The following is a 16783-nucleotide window of genomic DNA, read 5'->3' as shown; positions in this document are numbered from 1 at the left end:
ACGTCGTCTGGTGCTGCAGCTGCGTGAGGGTGTGGTAGGAGATGAGGCTGATCTACGTGTCATAGGCCTACCACGAACGCCTGATGTAGAGGGCCCACTGTCGTCATTGTCCTGTTGCTGCGAGACACGCTGCCGACTGCCCCGATGTGTTGCTGAGGCAGCAAAACCCCGCCTGGTAACACCCTCGCTGCTCGTACTCGGGTCGTCCACACTACTTGTATCGGAGCCTATGTCACTGAAGGCCGAAAAAGATTTATCACATGTACTATTACTGAATAAATTTGCGTCTGAGGATGGTGGTGGCGATGATAATGGTGTTGACCCAGGGCGGCGAGGCAGGTTGGGCAAGGTGCGTGTACCATACACACTCGCCACATCATCCACCTGTCTCTCCCTCACTTGTATCAGACCTCTGTATAAGGTCTTTCTTTGGATCATAGTCTAAGTCATCATCCATTGCACCGTCATCATACAAAATGTCGCATATCTCCTCCTCAAGAGTCGTTTTCCATGACCGCAGATGACCGTGGAGCGGGAGTTTATAGACAATGTGTCAGACATGGTTGCTGCTTTGAAACTGAGGCTCCCCCATGGCTGCGGGGCATGCTGGGATTTTTTTTCCAAGATGGACGGCGGATGATTACTGGGGCCCCCAGGCATCCATTTCGTACCCGTGTCACTGCGCGCCAGTTTTGAATGGAAGGTGAAAAATAAAAATACCTGAAGGCGCGTTGCGCACCTCCCGTCGAAGGCCTGCAGGTGCATTGCACAGTTCAGTGGTTAAGGAAGCAATTGTCAATTAATTTTAAAAAATCTTCTGCTTCATTATTCTTTGTTCTGTTAAGCCAGTTTATTCTATTAAAATTAAAGTCACCCATGACACAAATACTGTTTGATCTAGATATTTAATATCATAGATGCTATGCTTCTATTCTGTCTTAAGTTTGGTGGCCTGTATATAACTCCTATTATAAGACTTTTAGCTTTTCCATTTAATTCTAGCCAAAGAGTTTGTGTGTGGGGGGGGGGCTTAGTTTTGATTTCCTCTTTGAGACTACATTTCAGATTTTCCCTAACACGTATGGCTACTTCCCCTCCTCGTCTAATATATGTGTGTGAAATTGTCAAACGGTTTATATTACTAGGTAATATAATAGACAAAGTTTTGCTAGATTGTTTCCAGCACAGGTGAGACATGTATATGAACCAGTCTAGGTGAATATGAGCTGTCTCGCATTGGCCAACAGGCATTCTGCAGTTTCCTTGATTCTCATCTCGTTAACTTCACTTCAAAAGCTTTTGGTGTACTAACAGGCTATCACAAGGTGTGGTGAGATTTGGATACCTTTTAAGTAAGGTATTCCTTCAAGGATTGTGTATAGTGTACATATTTACATATCTCCTGCCTGCTTTTACTATGGTTCTAATGTACATTGAATGACCTGGTATTTATTGTGTGCGAATATGTGTCTATTACAGGGCCAAGGGTACATATATTATTTATAATCATTTGAGTTCTGTACATACATAATATGAACCAAATATAATATTAGCCATTTATAAGATTATACTGTATTTTGAAAATTGTAAAAGAAAGCAGAAAAAAGAAGTCCACATAAATGTCTGTAAAGAGAGAGAAATATTATTGAAACACGACATGAAACGAGGAGGGAGTGTGTGGTGAGAGAGAGGGGGAGGCTGTGTTGCTGATGTGCAGGAGCCATGAGCTTTGCAGAAAGATTTAGGTCCTGTCTATTACAATGCCATCAAATCCAACCAGTAAAGTGTATTCTGTCTATTATTCTTTTATGGTGGATTGCTCAGATACCTCATATCTGACATCTAGCCATAGATGAGAGGCTGTGCTCTTAACCATAATACACTTTTAAACATATAATGTTATAAAGTACATTTCCAAACATTAAGGAAATTTTGATGATTGTTGTCTTTCTATTATAGAGAAATAAAATGTGATTATAGATTTGAAAACTTTACCTAGTAGAGGTACATGGTAAAACAAGTTTTAACTCTCCTATGAGTTAATTTAGTTTATATGTGGATTACCAATATTCAGCCCATCCTTCTGTTTAAGTAGTACTGATAATAACGATGGGGGACCATCGTACTTTACATATATTGTTGTAAAAGGAAATTACAAAATAGAAATTGGTATTATTGAATATGGACAAATCAGATAAGGTTTTGTATTCATGTTGCAAAGAAAACCTAAACTAACCTAACCTTTCTAGGTCTAAATACACACCATCTGAAGCCCAATATTGTACATATATGTGCTATACTAGGCCTAAGAATATTTAAGTTTGTTGTTGACCAGACCACACACTAGAAGGTGAAGGGACGCCAACGTTTCGGTCCGTCCTGAACCATTCTCAAGTCGATTGTCATCAACTTGAGAATGGTCTACGGTATTGTGACTCATCGCCTGCATTTAAGTTTGTTATTTACCATTATTTTTTCAGACTCTATAAAATGAATAGTACCAAATTCTACTATCTAATTGTCTTTTACAACAATATATGTATGATGGGCCACAGTTACAATAAGTACCATCTAAACAGGAGGATGGGTGGCAATATTTCATCATTAATATTTACCGTCTTCCCTCACAATGTATTACTTTCGTCAATGTATACCTCATTCCCTCACAATGCATATTACCTTCTTCACCAATGTATACCTCATTCCCTCACAATGTATATCTCCTCCTTCACCAATGTATACCTCATTCCCTCACAATGTATATCTCCTTCCTTCACAATGTATATCTCCTTCCTTCACAATGTATATCTCCTTCCTTCACAATGTATATCTCCTTCCTTCACAATGTATATCTCCTTCCTTCACAATGTATATCTCCTTCCTTCACAATGTATACCTCCTTCCTTCACAATACATATTACCTTCTTCACCAATGTATACCTCCTTCCTTCACAATGTATATTACCTTCTTCACCAATGTATACCTCCTTCCTTCACAATGTATATTACTCTCTTCACCAATGTATACCTCCTTCCCTCACAATGTATATTATAGTTGTTAATGTCTACCATCCTTCCCCATCATCACACACCAAGATTATTTAGGTCATATTATCTTCAGTACTGGAAAATGAAGAATTATTTCTGGGAGTGGGTGAGGAGTCAAATTTTTTTCACCATTCAACTTTTCTTATCTTTTTGTTTGACTGCACAGCAGGAAAGAGCATGTATTTTTTTTAACTATATGGTATACATAATACAAAATATCTTGATTACAAAATTTTGTTTCTTGGCAGCTTTTCTAAACAACTGTGTCACAGTCAGAGAGTAAACAACCCTTGTCACTAAATTATCCCTTGATCCCTGTACTAAGCTTCAACATTAAATTTCATCATACCTATGTATAACCCAAACTGCATATGGTGGCAGGTACAGTATATGAATAGTAGTAAAGTCATGAATGACATTTCAGACCATATACACCACACTACTTCTTGTGCCACCTCACCTACTCCTTGATCTTCTACGGGACCAGAATGGTCCAAAACATTGTCACTGTCATGTGTATGGGTTGGGTTATTTGTTTCAGCCATGTCGTTGTGACTCATTCTCTTCATATTTACCTAGCCATACATGCCTATAGTATTAAGCCAGACTCCAATACGTTTAGTGTAAGGCACATGCGTGCTTACAGTGTCAACTGAGACTCCAACATATTATTTGGAACTTGGGAATGTAATAAGTTTGGTGTTATTCTGTTAATTCATCAATAGAGAATCGCACAGGAGAAAAACTCCATCAAATACAATTTTAAGCTCTGAAATTGGCCAAAAGTGTTTTAATTTTAAGTATTATCCTTGTAAAGTTTCAAGCCCAAAAAACTATTTGGAAAGGTGCTTGGAAAATATACTAGACATTTTCTTAGAATTATCTTTACTTAATATTTGATAACAAAATTTGACACAGTAATATGTGATAAAATGTAAATTTGCTAAACAAAAGTTCGTGCTTCATAGTGTTCAGTAATAGCTCAATAAACGTAAGACAAACACCACTCGGCTCCTCAGCATATATATATATACACAAACAAAATAATTTCATATACCAAAATAATTTGGTATATATAAAATATATACCAAATGCTTTAAAGACATTTTTGAAGCTTATCAATAATAGCTATTAATACTTTAAGATATAAGTCTACGAGACTTCAACATTCTCTCTAGACGAGCAATCTTGCTCATCTCATGCTCTGGGCTTGGGACAGAGATGGTGCTAATGCTAGCTGTAGATGAACTCTGACTGATGGAGTGATGAGCAGATAATGCCTGGCTGCCGGAGCTTGAAACTGCAGGACTACGATGAGGAGAATCTACCGAGGATCCCATAGTGCGTTGGCGATACAGCTCTAGCACCGACGCTCGATCCTTTACTCCTCTCATCTCCAACACCTGCACCATTTGACACAATGTTAATATCCCTGATGTTTCATGTGTAAAAAGAGAAAACTTTAAAATTTATTAATTTCAAAACAAGCATTAAATTTAATAAGGTCTGAAGAGTTTATTAAATTGTAAAGATCTTATGAAACTAACAGTTTGCTTTTTAAAATACTCGGATACATTTTCAAATGGTAACTACTTAACTTTTGGAAGTCTGCAATGGTAGCATCAGGAAGAAGTCTATTAAATTTGTCAACCAGGTCATTGTGTGTTGCATACTCTCCCATCACAACCTAAAAGATAATTGGTATGATCAATACAATATAGCACATACATTTTATCATCATTCCTCTAACTTTCATAATGAAGAAAACCAGCATCAACTGCAAAAAAACTGGTGGCTCCTTGGTGTTTGCCACCTGACAAGCTCCACCCAATGTGATCCATGAAACAGAGACTTATCCCCCTCTAAAGGATCCCTGCACGGAGCAGGTATCCTAGATCACCCTAACCAAGAACAGGCCACCAGAAAGATGAGCAAAACATACAAACAGTGAGGTAAACAAAGCATAGAAAATGGAACACACAAGCCCAAAAATTCACAAAACACAAGGTTGTGAAGCAGTACAGTATCCTTGTTAGTTCCACCTGCACACCATTTGGAGACTGCAAACCTTCCTCCTAAATCCACCAACCTTGATACCTCAGTCCTATACCTAAGAAAATGAAATACCGAATCCCTTGGTTGGGAAAGGAGGGTCAAGAGGACCCACTAAGGACCCACCAGAAAGGGGCATTTCATTACATTCAACGATGGTTTTCTGGGAGGGCTCCTATGATGGCTCCACAGACAAAACAAGGAGCACTCACCATAGTCCCAAGAAGAGCTGCAGAGATTAAGCCCCAGGAGAAGGGGAATTAGTGACACGTTAACCACCCCAAATGCACACAAGCCCAGCACAGATCAAGAACATTCACTAAGTAACGAGCTGAGCTGCAAGCACTTTGATGGATTGCTAATCCCGCCTCAAACCCACCACCCAAGCCTGAATGACATTAAAAACACCAGTGTTGAATATAATGAAATAACCTCAAGATAACCAAGATAGGCTTAAGAGCAAGGTCTCAGTGCACACCTATGTACAACCCACTACAATTATCTCAATAAAGCAACCAATAAAAGATATTACCAATCCACCCATTAAACCATCATTATGTACTCACCTAGCTGTGTTCGCAGGGGTTGAGCTCTGGCTCTTTAGTCCCGTCAGTCAACTGGTCTACAGATTCCTGAGCCTACTGGGCTCTATCATATCTACATTTGAAACTATGTATGGAGTCAGCCTCCACCACATCACTGCCTAATGCATTCCATCTGTTAACTACTCTGACACTGAAAAAGTTCTTTCTAACGTCCCTGTGGCTCATTTGGGTACTCAGTTTCCACCTGTGTCCCCTTGTTCACGTAGCACCCATGTTCAAACAGGTTATCCTTATTTACCTTGTCAATTCTTCTGAGAATTTTGTAGGTAATGATCATGTCTCCTTTTACTCTTCTGTCAACCAGTATCATGAAATGCATTTCACTCAGCCTTTCCTCATAACTCATTCCTCTTAGTTCTGGGACTAGTCTAGTGGCATACCTCTGAACTTTTTTCCAGGGTCGTCTTGTGCTTGGCTCCCAGCATGGAGCCCGTCCAAGGTACGGGCTCCATGCTGGGGCTGCATACTCCAGGATTGATCTAACATATGTGGTATACAAGGTTCTGAATGATTTCTTACACAGGTTCCTGAAGGCAGTTCTGATGTTAGCCAGCCTTGCATACGCTGCTGATGTTTTTCTTTTATGTGGGCTTCAGGAGGCAGGTTTGGCAAGATATCAACTCCTAGATATTTCTCTCTGTCCGTTTCATGAAGGATTTCGCCTCTCATTCGGTATCCCGTGTCTGGCCTCCTGTTTCCACTACCTATTTTCATTACCTTACCTTTACTCGGGTTCAACTTTGGTAGCCATTTGTTGGATCATTCATTCAGTTTGTCTAGGTCATCTTGTAGCCTCATACTGTATTCCTCTGTCTTAATCCTCATAATTTTTGCATCATCAGCAAACAGAGAGAGGAATGATTCTATACCCTCTGAGAGATCATTTACATATATCAGAAACAGTATAGGTCCAAGGACTGAACCCTATGGGACTCCACTGGTGATGCCTCACCAATCCGAGACCTCACCCCTCACAGTGACTCGCTGTCTTCTGTTACTTAGGTACTCCCTTGTCCAATGGAGTACCTTCACTCCTGCCTGCATCTGCAGCTTTTGCACTAGTCTCTTGTGTGGTAAAGTGTCAAAGGTGTTCTGACAATCCAAAAAATGCAGTCTGCCCACCCCGCTCTGTCTTATCTGATTTTTGTTGCCTGGTCATAGAACTCATTTAATCCTGAGAGGCAGGATTAATTGGTTTATGTATAAATCATTGAATGTAAGATAATCACATAAAAGTTATCAATAGTCTACATGTGCTGTATACATAATGTGTTCAAATGTTCTACACGTGGATAACCTACTTTTATGTTATTATTTATCTTTATAATTGAATTTGAATTACACGTAATGCATTATTATAAACCACTGTATTATATTAAAACATACATATTACTAATTAAATACAGTTAATATTAATAATAATAATATTATTAATAATACAGTAATAATAATAATAATAATAATAATAATAATAATAAATTAAATAATTAAATACAGGTAACACCCTATATTACAGTACCTTCGTGTTTCCTTATACTGTACCAAGTTGTATGTATATAAAATTATTACACACCTGTAATAACTCGGCAAATAAAATATTACACACATGTAGTGCTAACTTGGCACATGCCATACACACCTGTAGTACTAACTCAGCACGAGCCATGCCTCTTCCAACCATTCTTGTGTACGTCTGTGGAGGGTCACGCCGCACCTATCAAAATATAAAGATAATTATACCAAAAAAAGAAGACAATAAAATGAAATAAAATTATTATTTTTACAGTTCCTGGGTAGGGCAGTAACCAAGGGATTACCCAGAGAGAAGCGTTTCCTTAACCCTTTAACTGCGCAACGCGCCTGCAGGCCCAGGCTTTGGGTGCGCAACGCGCCTGCAGGCCCAGGCTTCGGGTGCGCAACGCGCCTGCAGGGCCAGGCTTCGGGTGCACAACGTGCCTCCATGTGTTTTTATTTTTCACCTTCCATTCAAAACTCCCGTTGATACATGGGGTTCACATCAGCTTCTTCAGGGCTCTTGTAAACAGACGCCATCTTTAACAAAAATCATGGTCCACATTGCCAGGTGTGAGGGCCTCAGTAGTGAGTGAGCAACCAAGGCTGGCGCTCGCTGCATGAGCGCACAGCTCTGCTGTTCAGCATGTGACCATCACCTAATAATGTCAAAATATATATATAACCTGTATTATTTAGCCATGATAGTATTATAGAAGAGCCTGAGTGTGATAATGACTGGGTACAATGTTCAAATATCAGTGATTCAATGCTGTTCACGATGTTCACAGAGCTAGCCACAGCACCACAGCATTATTAGTCCATCTAGGAATTTTCAAACGACTTCTTAGGTTCCTTTTCAAAATAAACTTGTGGTCAATTATTCATTTACATAAATTAGTGACCAGGATTGTGGTTATAATTAGCATTGTGTGTAGTATTGTGGAAGGAGGAATTTTGACGAGAGAGGGAGGGAGAGAATTGAGGTAGCCTCACTGTGTGGCAGCCACTCTTGTTTTGCTCACCATACTAGCTTCGTGGTTCGCTATGGGAAACACACATGCACAAGGGTATATATAGTGTGTGTGGTGTATATAGTGTAATAACAGCAACAGGAGTATGTTGAGTGGAGCTATTTTGGTGAGGGAGGTGACGTCGTAATCGTAGCATCGTCTGCTGTTTGCTGTGTGATTTCTCATGCAGTGTATGGTGGCCACTGTACTGTTTGGACACAATACTGGCTTACTTGCATAGTTCTGGTAAATAAAACATGTAGATAGGTATATATATAGCATGTGTAAATAGTGTAATAAAATCAATAACAGTATGGTGGGAGGAGCAATGTTGGCGAGTAAGATGTTGGAGTGAGGGAGGGCCTGTCTGGGTGTGGCTGCTCACACTCACGATGTTCTGAATGTGTTGATGGTAAATGTATATAGTGTGTGACAGTGTATAGTATGTACATATGTTGTAAATATACATAAATGAACATGAAACATTGGTGTGAATAACTGTATGATGGGAGGAGCAATGTTGGAGGAGTGAGGGAGGGCTGGCTGGGTGTGACAGCTCACACTCGCAGTGTTCTGAGTGTGTTGATGGTGAATGTATATAGTGTGTGAAAGTGTATAGTCTGTAAATAGATTGTATATATACATAAATTAGCAGGATACATGGTAAATATGTGCAACATATGTGTACACAAGTGTCATGCACTTAACACAGTGTCTTTGGACAGTACGGATGTTTTACTGCCATAATATAGTGTATGTGTTCATTATACATAGGATTAGCATGTAAAAACAAATAAAATGTATTTGGAACTGTGCGCAAAAAATGAACAAATATATATTCGCAGCAACTCGCGCGCCCTACCGGCCCCGGGGGCTTACGGTACGGGTACACGGAGAATGATGACTTCACGCGCCACCTTACGGACCCCATAGCAGCCAAAGTAAGTACAATTTCAAAAATCCATTGCTATACCCATATACAGGGAGGGGTTTTTGACACTTTCAGAACAAAAAAGAATTTTTTCCCGAGAATTTATTTCTTGCGCACTGGGGGTATTATATTTATAGGCCACGCAGTTAAAGGGTTAAAGTCAGTCTAAATTTTCTGGCCAGGCCCCCTCAGTAACACCCCAAGTTTAAGCACTGGTACAGCCAAGTCTTACTGCTACACACCAGGATTTTGAGATCCACCTTTATCTACTGAGAACCAGAAAGACAATTAGACTTCCTTTATGAGGAGGGAAGCTTGGGAATTAGAGATCAACCAAAAAACAATGAAAACCCAACAAAACGAATAGGCAAAACAATTGCTAATCCCTGGTACTGCGTACATGTTACATGTGACAATCATGCAGTGTGCAAGAAAAAAGCCAACGTTAAATGGAATGGAAAGCCATTTTCTGAGCGAGCCCCGGACGCCCCCTGGAGCTATCTAAACTGACGTGTGCAATATTAGTTTGGGGTCATTAGTCACGTGAGTCCTTATGCCTACCGGGAACCACAAGCCAGAATCTGGTTTCCTCAGAGAGCTGCAGGGAGCAATGGCCTATGAGCATGTTACATTTAAAGTACAGTGGTACCTCGGAATACGAGTATCCCTGTATACGAGTTTTTCGGAATACGAGCAGGATTTCCTCGGAAAATCTGCTTCGGAAGGCGAGACTTGCATCGGAAGGCGAGGGTTACCTCGGAAGGCAAGTGCGTTGATATGCGTACAGGACAACCTAGCGCATGGTGGAACAGCGATCGTCGCCCCTAACACCTCAGTTTACCAATGCCTCGTGCCCAGTGTCTATCCCGCGTCAATTCTTCAGGAATTTCAGTGTTTTGTTATATTTTTGGTCATTTGACCATAAAACCAGCGTTGAATGTAATGAAACGCCATTTTCTGGATGAGTCCCAGAGGCTCCCCGGAGCTATCCAAGCTGAATGGATATGTATAACTTTCTGACATCAGTCGAAGTGCTAGGAGTTCTTGCCTACCGGGGACCACGAGCCAGAACCTGGCCCCCTCAGAGAGGCACGAGGAGCAATGGCCTATAGAAACCCCTTTGTGATTGGGAGCATTCTATGTCTGCCATCAACCAGGACAGGCACCCAGAAAGGTAGGCGCCCCAAAACAAACCCCTATTCTGGTGAAATTATTGCTACCGAAAGCCGAACGAGTGTACAAAACTCCCGAAACAAAATTATCAAACTAGCATGACGTCATCACGTCGCCGCGCCACCGTCTGCGCAACCCCCCCCCCCTCCCTGAGAGGGGGAAGGGGGAGTCCCAGACACTCCACGCCGGCGATCCAACTGGCAGTTCTTAGGCTGGATGTCAAATACGCGAAAAATGCCGCTGCCCGGAGGGAGGGCGGGATGCCGGGGAGCCTCCGGGACTCACCCAGAAAATGGCGTTTCATTACATTCAACGCTGGTTTTCTGGGGGGAGCCCCGTCGGCTCCCCGGAGCTACCTCCCCAAAGATAAGTAAAACAGGGAAGAAATCGGGAGGCGTATACCACCTGTCCTAACTGAACAACCAAAACCAGAGACAAAACAAAGACCAAAACGAGAAGAAAAAGACCACCCAGGCCAACGACCAGGACGGCCCCAAAACTCAAGAGCAGGCCAGAGGGAAACAACGCCCAGGACAGCAAGTGGAATGGAGCAGAAGGAACCGCAACACTGAACGCAAGCAGGAGCGGCTCTGCCAGCACCACCCAACATGAGGTGACAGGACAATCCCAGACGACGGTCCCAGAACAACCCCGAAGGGAAGACAAGCCATGCCTATCAAAGACCGAAGGACCCTTCGCAATGATAGGAAAACCACACACTGCCCCCGAGACGAAACACGCAGGTGGGAGACCAATAACCTGGTCCCAATAACCTGGGACCTGTGTTCAGATTCGCAAAACACGAAGCTAAAAACAGTGACCCCGCAACCCAAAGGAGCAACATAACCAGCTCCAGAAGGGAAGAATGGGACATACATCCCCGAGGCATCCAAGAGGATAACTACCGAGGACGAGAACTGCAGGAAAGCAAAAACACCCGGTCCGGAAAAGGAACAAAGAAAAACAGAAACCAGGACCGGAACCCAGCAAACCTGGTTCCAAGAAAAGGAACCAGGAAGGCTGGAGCGGCAGACCGAAAAGTCCACACTCCCCCCCACAGACAGCGCAACCCGAAGCCTGCAGAAAACCACACAGAAATCACAGGAACTCGGTACCAAAACGGAACACCAGAGAAGTCCAAAAGCAGGACGTGGAACATGGACAGAGGCCCACCGGAGCACCAAACAGGATAACCAAGAAGCACTGACCCAGACACACAACAAGTGTACCATGGGGAGGAAAAACGGAAATAAGTAAGGAAACCACGAATACGGCCCAAAGAGCGGCCGGGAAGTAACTCACATGACCAACCACAAAATGTGAAGAGGAGTGCGTACATCCTTGAGGGACCTTACGGACAGCAGTGTGCAGTCAGGCACTGAAGATATGCAAGGAAAGTGTCCTGACAGGGAAAAAACCCCGGGGTTGACAACGAAAACAAAAACACCAAAATGCAGGGCAGAGCCCCACAGGACAACAAAGAACAAAAGATGGACAAAAAAGGCACTAAAGACACATGCAAGGTGACCAAACACCACACCAAACACCCCAGTCAGGAGCCATCGATGCAATCCCGCCAAGTGGGGAAGAGTAAACAAGGATGGAACAGTGAACAAGGGTGGCGGAGTGAGTAGAGTATCCCAAGAAGATACTCGCTCCAAACGCATGAGCCTAACCAGAGAAGCAAAGCTCTCCAAAGCACCAACGATGGAACTCAAACCGTTCCGTATGTCCAAGGAAAAGTCCTGCCAACCTGTGGAGAACCGTGAGGCGGCGCCCAAGCATATAACCAGCAGAATAGCGAAGAATAACTAGACTACCTGCAAGTGTGGTCGAGAACAGACATGCGAGACACCGTACCGACACTCAGAGCGCCCAACCCGCACCATTGCCCGCCAAAATATCACCCGCAACTACTGAATACGCAACAAAAGATAAGTAGTTCCTTAGTGTTTGTGTTTATTGACCAATCCCCACGAAATAGAAACTGGGATAGTGGCACAAGCCACCCTTGCGACACATTGTGGGCACGAAACAACGGGCATAAAAGGGATAAGCGCAGAATCAGGAAAGACCGGAGGAATGACCTGCACTGTAATAGGCCCGGTGACGTGCGGAACCAATTACCACGTAACGTGGTGGTGGGGCCCCACGATTGGTGCAAGGGCAGGTCGGACATGTATGTGAGTGGGAATGGATGGTAAGAAACAGTAGCAACCTCGCATGGGCCAAGAGGCCCTCCGCAGGTCCACAATACTTATGTCCGTATGTTTGTACGCACAAGGAGACAGACACTAAAAGAACCTGATCAATGTCAGAAGGGAAAGGAAGCGAAAAGCACCAAAAAACCAGCGTTGAATGTAATGAAACGCCATTTTCTGGGTGAGTCCCGGAGGCTCCCCGGAGCTATCCATGGCTGATATGGATACCCTAACTATTTTGCATCAGTCGATGTGGGTGGAGTTCTAGGCCTACCGGGGACCACGAGCCAGAACCTGGCCCCCTCAGAGAGGCACGGGGAGCAATGGCCCATAGAAATGCACATGTGATTTGGAGCATTCTATATCTGCCATCGACCGGGACAGGCACCCAGAAAGGTAAGCACCACAAAACAAACCCCTATTCTGGTTAATAACAAAAATTGACAAACGAGTGGACAGAACTCCCCCAGGAAAACGAACTAACAAGCATGACATCACGCGAGCCGCGCCGCATGTCTGTGCAGCTCCCCCCTCCCCGGGAGGGGGAAGGGGGAGCCTCAGACCCCCGCGCCGGCGATCCCCGCCCCAGTTCTGAGGCTGGATATCAAAACTGCGAAAAAAACCCACCGACCAGAGGGCGGGAGGGTGCCGGGGAGCTTCCGGGACTCACCCAGAAAATGGCGTTTCATTACATTCAACGCTGGTTTTCTGGAGGGAGCCCCTACGGCTCCCCAGAGCTACCTCACCAAAGACTACCTAAGAAAACAAGGGGACATACCCGGGAGGCGGTCGATGAATCACTCCACAACACGAAGTCGAGACAACAACCCAAAGTATATCATTCACCAGAAAAAAGGGAAAACGGCCACAGACGAAGAAAACCTATGATCACGACCATAGGAGCCAAAAACTACTGCGCCTGAGAAGAGCAAGAAGCTCTGCCACACGACCCCCAGAGGCGAATGCCAACACAAAAAGAAAACCGAGGCAAAGCAAGCAAACCTGACCCCAAGGAGCCACAACCACCAAGGAGAAGAAAAACAGGAGAGCACCCTGTCCAAAGACCAGGACGACACAGACAGTGCATAAGCAGGCAGGCGGTGTAACAACGCACGATACAACCTGCGAAACGGCGCAGAAGGAATATTGATACCGAAAGCTAGCAGCAGAAACCAATGTGCCAGACCCTGGAACGGCCCCAAGCGCCTCTACATCCTCCGCAAGCCAATCCTATGACAGCCCCAGGAGGGAAAAGAAAACGCAGGACCAAAACGAAAATGCCACAAGTGTGCAAGACCACCTCCACAAGTGCAGCTGACAGGGAAGGAACTCGCATAAGGAGCCGCCCCGCACCAAAATCCCGCAGAAGGGCAGGAGTGAAAAGACTCATTAGGAGGAGCAAAATCGCTCGCAGGAAAACTAGTAGCGCCGAGACAGTGTGAAGAGAAGAGATATTCACAAAAGAACAAAAAGGCCAACACCCAGAAGCTGCCGGGAAGAGGACCCATAAGCCCTAGAAAGGACCGGAGGGAAGCTCAACCGAATGACGACAGACGCACCAGAAAACGGGAAGGAGCAAAACCATCCCGAACCTTCGAGAACAAAAAGAAGCAAACACAAAGGACGAAGGCCCCAAAACCCCATCACACCCAAGACCAAAAGTCATGCAGAAACCCCAAGAAGAGGGGGACATGAGGGAAGAAGGCCTGTCCCGGACAAAAGGGGCGAAGATCGTAGAAAAGCACCCACCGACAGGACGGAAACAACGGGCACAACGGACAAGGAAACCGAGCCCAGGGAGGGGCCGACACCCACAAAGCACGTGCAGAGAGGGGGAACGGAAAACCCCACACCACAAAACTGCAAGTCCCCCCCAGAGGGGTAGAAACATCCCGGCGGGGATCAACGGGGCCTGAGGCCCCTCACGTGACCGCCCTTTGTGTGATTGTGGGGGTTCTGTCTCCCTTGTTCGTCTTAGGGTAAAGGGCAGTTTGCACTGGTGGGGCGCAGAGTACTGCGCAGCTTGTTTTCACCAATCATGGCGGCCAGTTCTGTTCCGCCTGGGTACGCTATCCTCTTGGGGGATTTTTTTTTTTCTTTTTGTTTGTCTACCTGGTTCTGCCTACGTTCTTGCCCCCTGTGTCCCCTGTATTCTGAGTATTTTTCCTACTTCCGGTGGTTCCCCATGCTAGGTCCCCGTGAGTGTACACGTCCCGGGGGTTCAGTTCTTAGAAGGTTGTTTGGTAGACTTGGGTGCCGGTTAGCAGTACCTGTACCTGGGATCATGTGTCCAGTGTGCTGTCTGCTCGGCCGGCCGGCCCCCTGATAAATATAGAGGTTTATATATAATATATAAGATAAAGAGGCTGTATGATCACTATGTACAAGATGGTAATTGGAATTATAAGGTTGATAAAGAAGAATTCTTGAGATCTTGAACTTCAAGAACAAGAGGTTATAAATTTAAACTAACTAAACAAAGCTGCCATAAAACATAAGAAAATTCACTTTCACAGAGTGGTAGATGGTTGGAATAAGTTAGGTGAGAAGGTGGTGGAGGCCAAAATTGTCAGTAGTTTCAGAGCGTTATATGACAGAGGGCTGGGAGTGACGGGACACCACGAGCGTAGCTCTCATCCTGTAACTACATTTTTGTTATTACAACAAATGAGGCATATAAACACATGCACATGAAACAAATAATAATCAAGGATTAAATGATACACAAGTCCAATGGATGGACAACTCTTGTCTAGAAAATCTGGAAGCTGAGGAACCATCAACTCATAGAGTGGTCAGACAAGTCTATCAGGAGGACTGAGGATTATTGACATTATGGAGCTGGCAGCTCCCGTGGTGCTGCCACCTGGAAGTGGTCAGCTGTAACTAGTGAGTGTATAATCTAACTGCAGGGTGGATCATTTGCAGAGTTGTCTGCTGCATTATTTGTTTACTATACTTTCTGTGGGCCTTGCAGTTGTCTGTTTTGCTTCATTTTTGTTTATCAGGGTTTGTTTCTTAAGTGAGGGGTGGTGATGAGTCCCCTGCTGCCTGTGCCTCTGTGAAAGGGGGTGGGGGGAAAATTGCTAGGTTTTGAGTTCTGGTCTCTGGTAGGCTTTCAAGGATTCTTAACCACTGGGCTGCTTGGCTTCCAAATACGACACCCCTCCTGTGCGCAGGAAATAAATTCTCTGGAAAAAATTATTTTCTTTTTTGAAAGTGTCAAAAACCCTTCCCTGAGTATGGATATGTTAACAAAATGTCAAAATTGTACTTAATTTGGCCGCAATGGGGTCTGGAAAATGGCACGTGATGTCACAATTTGGTGGTCGTCCCTGAAACAGACTCGCAGAGCCAGTCACCCGCCAGCTTCAACATGTGCTAGTTGCCACAAATATTTTTTTGTTCATTTTTTGCGTACATTTCCAAATACATTTGTTTTGTTTTTTCTTGCCAATCCTATGTTTAATGAACACGTACACAATATTATGGCAGTAGAACATCCGTATTGTCCCAAGACTGTGTTATATGTGTCTCAAATGTGTCCACATATATTGCTCATATATCCAATGTTTCATGTTCATTTATGTATATTTACAACATATTTACACACGATACACTGTCACACACTATATACATTCACCATTAACACACTCAGAACTCCACGAGTGTGAGCTGCCACACCCAGCTAGCTCTCCCTTACTCGCCAACACTGCTCCCCCCACCATACTGGTATTGTTTTTATTACACTATTTACACACATTATGTATACGTATCTATATGTTTTATTCACCATAACTATGCAAGTAAGCTGGAATTGTGTCCAAACAACATAGTGGCCACCATACACTGCATGAGAAATCACACAGCAGCCAGCAGACGACGCTATGGGTATGTCGCCACCTCCCTCACCAAAAAGGCTCCTCCCAACATACTCCTGTTGCTCTTATTACACTACAGTATATACACAAATTGTATTTACCCATGTACATACATGTTCACCATAGCGAACCATTAGGCTAGTATGGTGTGCAAAACAAGAGTGGCTGCCACACACAGTGACGCTACCTCGATCTTCTCCCTCCCTCCCTCCCCCGCCAAAATTCCTCCTCCCACAATACTACTCACATATGTACATGGGTATATACACACATTGTATATACCCATGTACATGTGTGTTCACCATAGCAAACCACTAAGCTAGTATGGTGAGCAAAACAAGAGTGGCTGCCACACACAGTAATAATA

The 16783-nt window shown here is 43.9% G+C and overlaps 1 protein-coding gene across 1 annotated transcript in view; it reads right to left on the bottom strand.

The window, feature by feature from the left end:
• Positions 1–3916: 3916 nt before the first annotated feature.
• LOC123765739 (vacuolar protein sorting 53) overlaps positions 3917–16783 on the bottom strand; it is a 104557-nt gene continuing 91690 nt past the window's right edge. The window contains exons 17-19 of the mRNA XM_069337229.1: positions 7345–7419; positions 4648–4735; positions 3917–4453 (exon numbers count right to left, since the gene is read on the bottom strand). Of these exons, the coding sequence (XP_069193330.1) occupies positions 4188–4453; positions 4648–4735; positions 7345–7419 (429 nt within the window). The 3' untranslated portion in view covers positions 3917–4187. The remainder of the gene's footprint in view (positions 4454–4647; positions 4736–7344; positions 7420–16783) is intronic.

The sequence above is a fragment of the Procambarus clarkii genome, chromosome 37 (assembly GCF_040958095.1).
Source record: "Procambarus clarkii isolate CNS0578487 chromosome 37, FALCON_Pclarkii_2.0, whole genome shotgun sequence".
Classification (NCBI taxonomy): Eukaryota; Metazoa; Arthropoda; class Malacostraca; order Decapoda; family Cambaridae; genus Procambarus; species Procambarus clarkii.
Note: the sequence above shows the minus strand (reverse complement) of the source record. Positions and strands in the feature narration are given on the sequence as shown.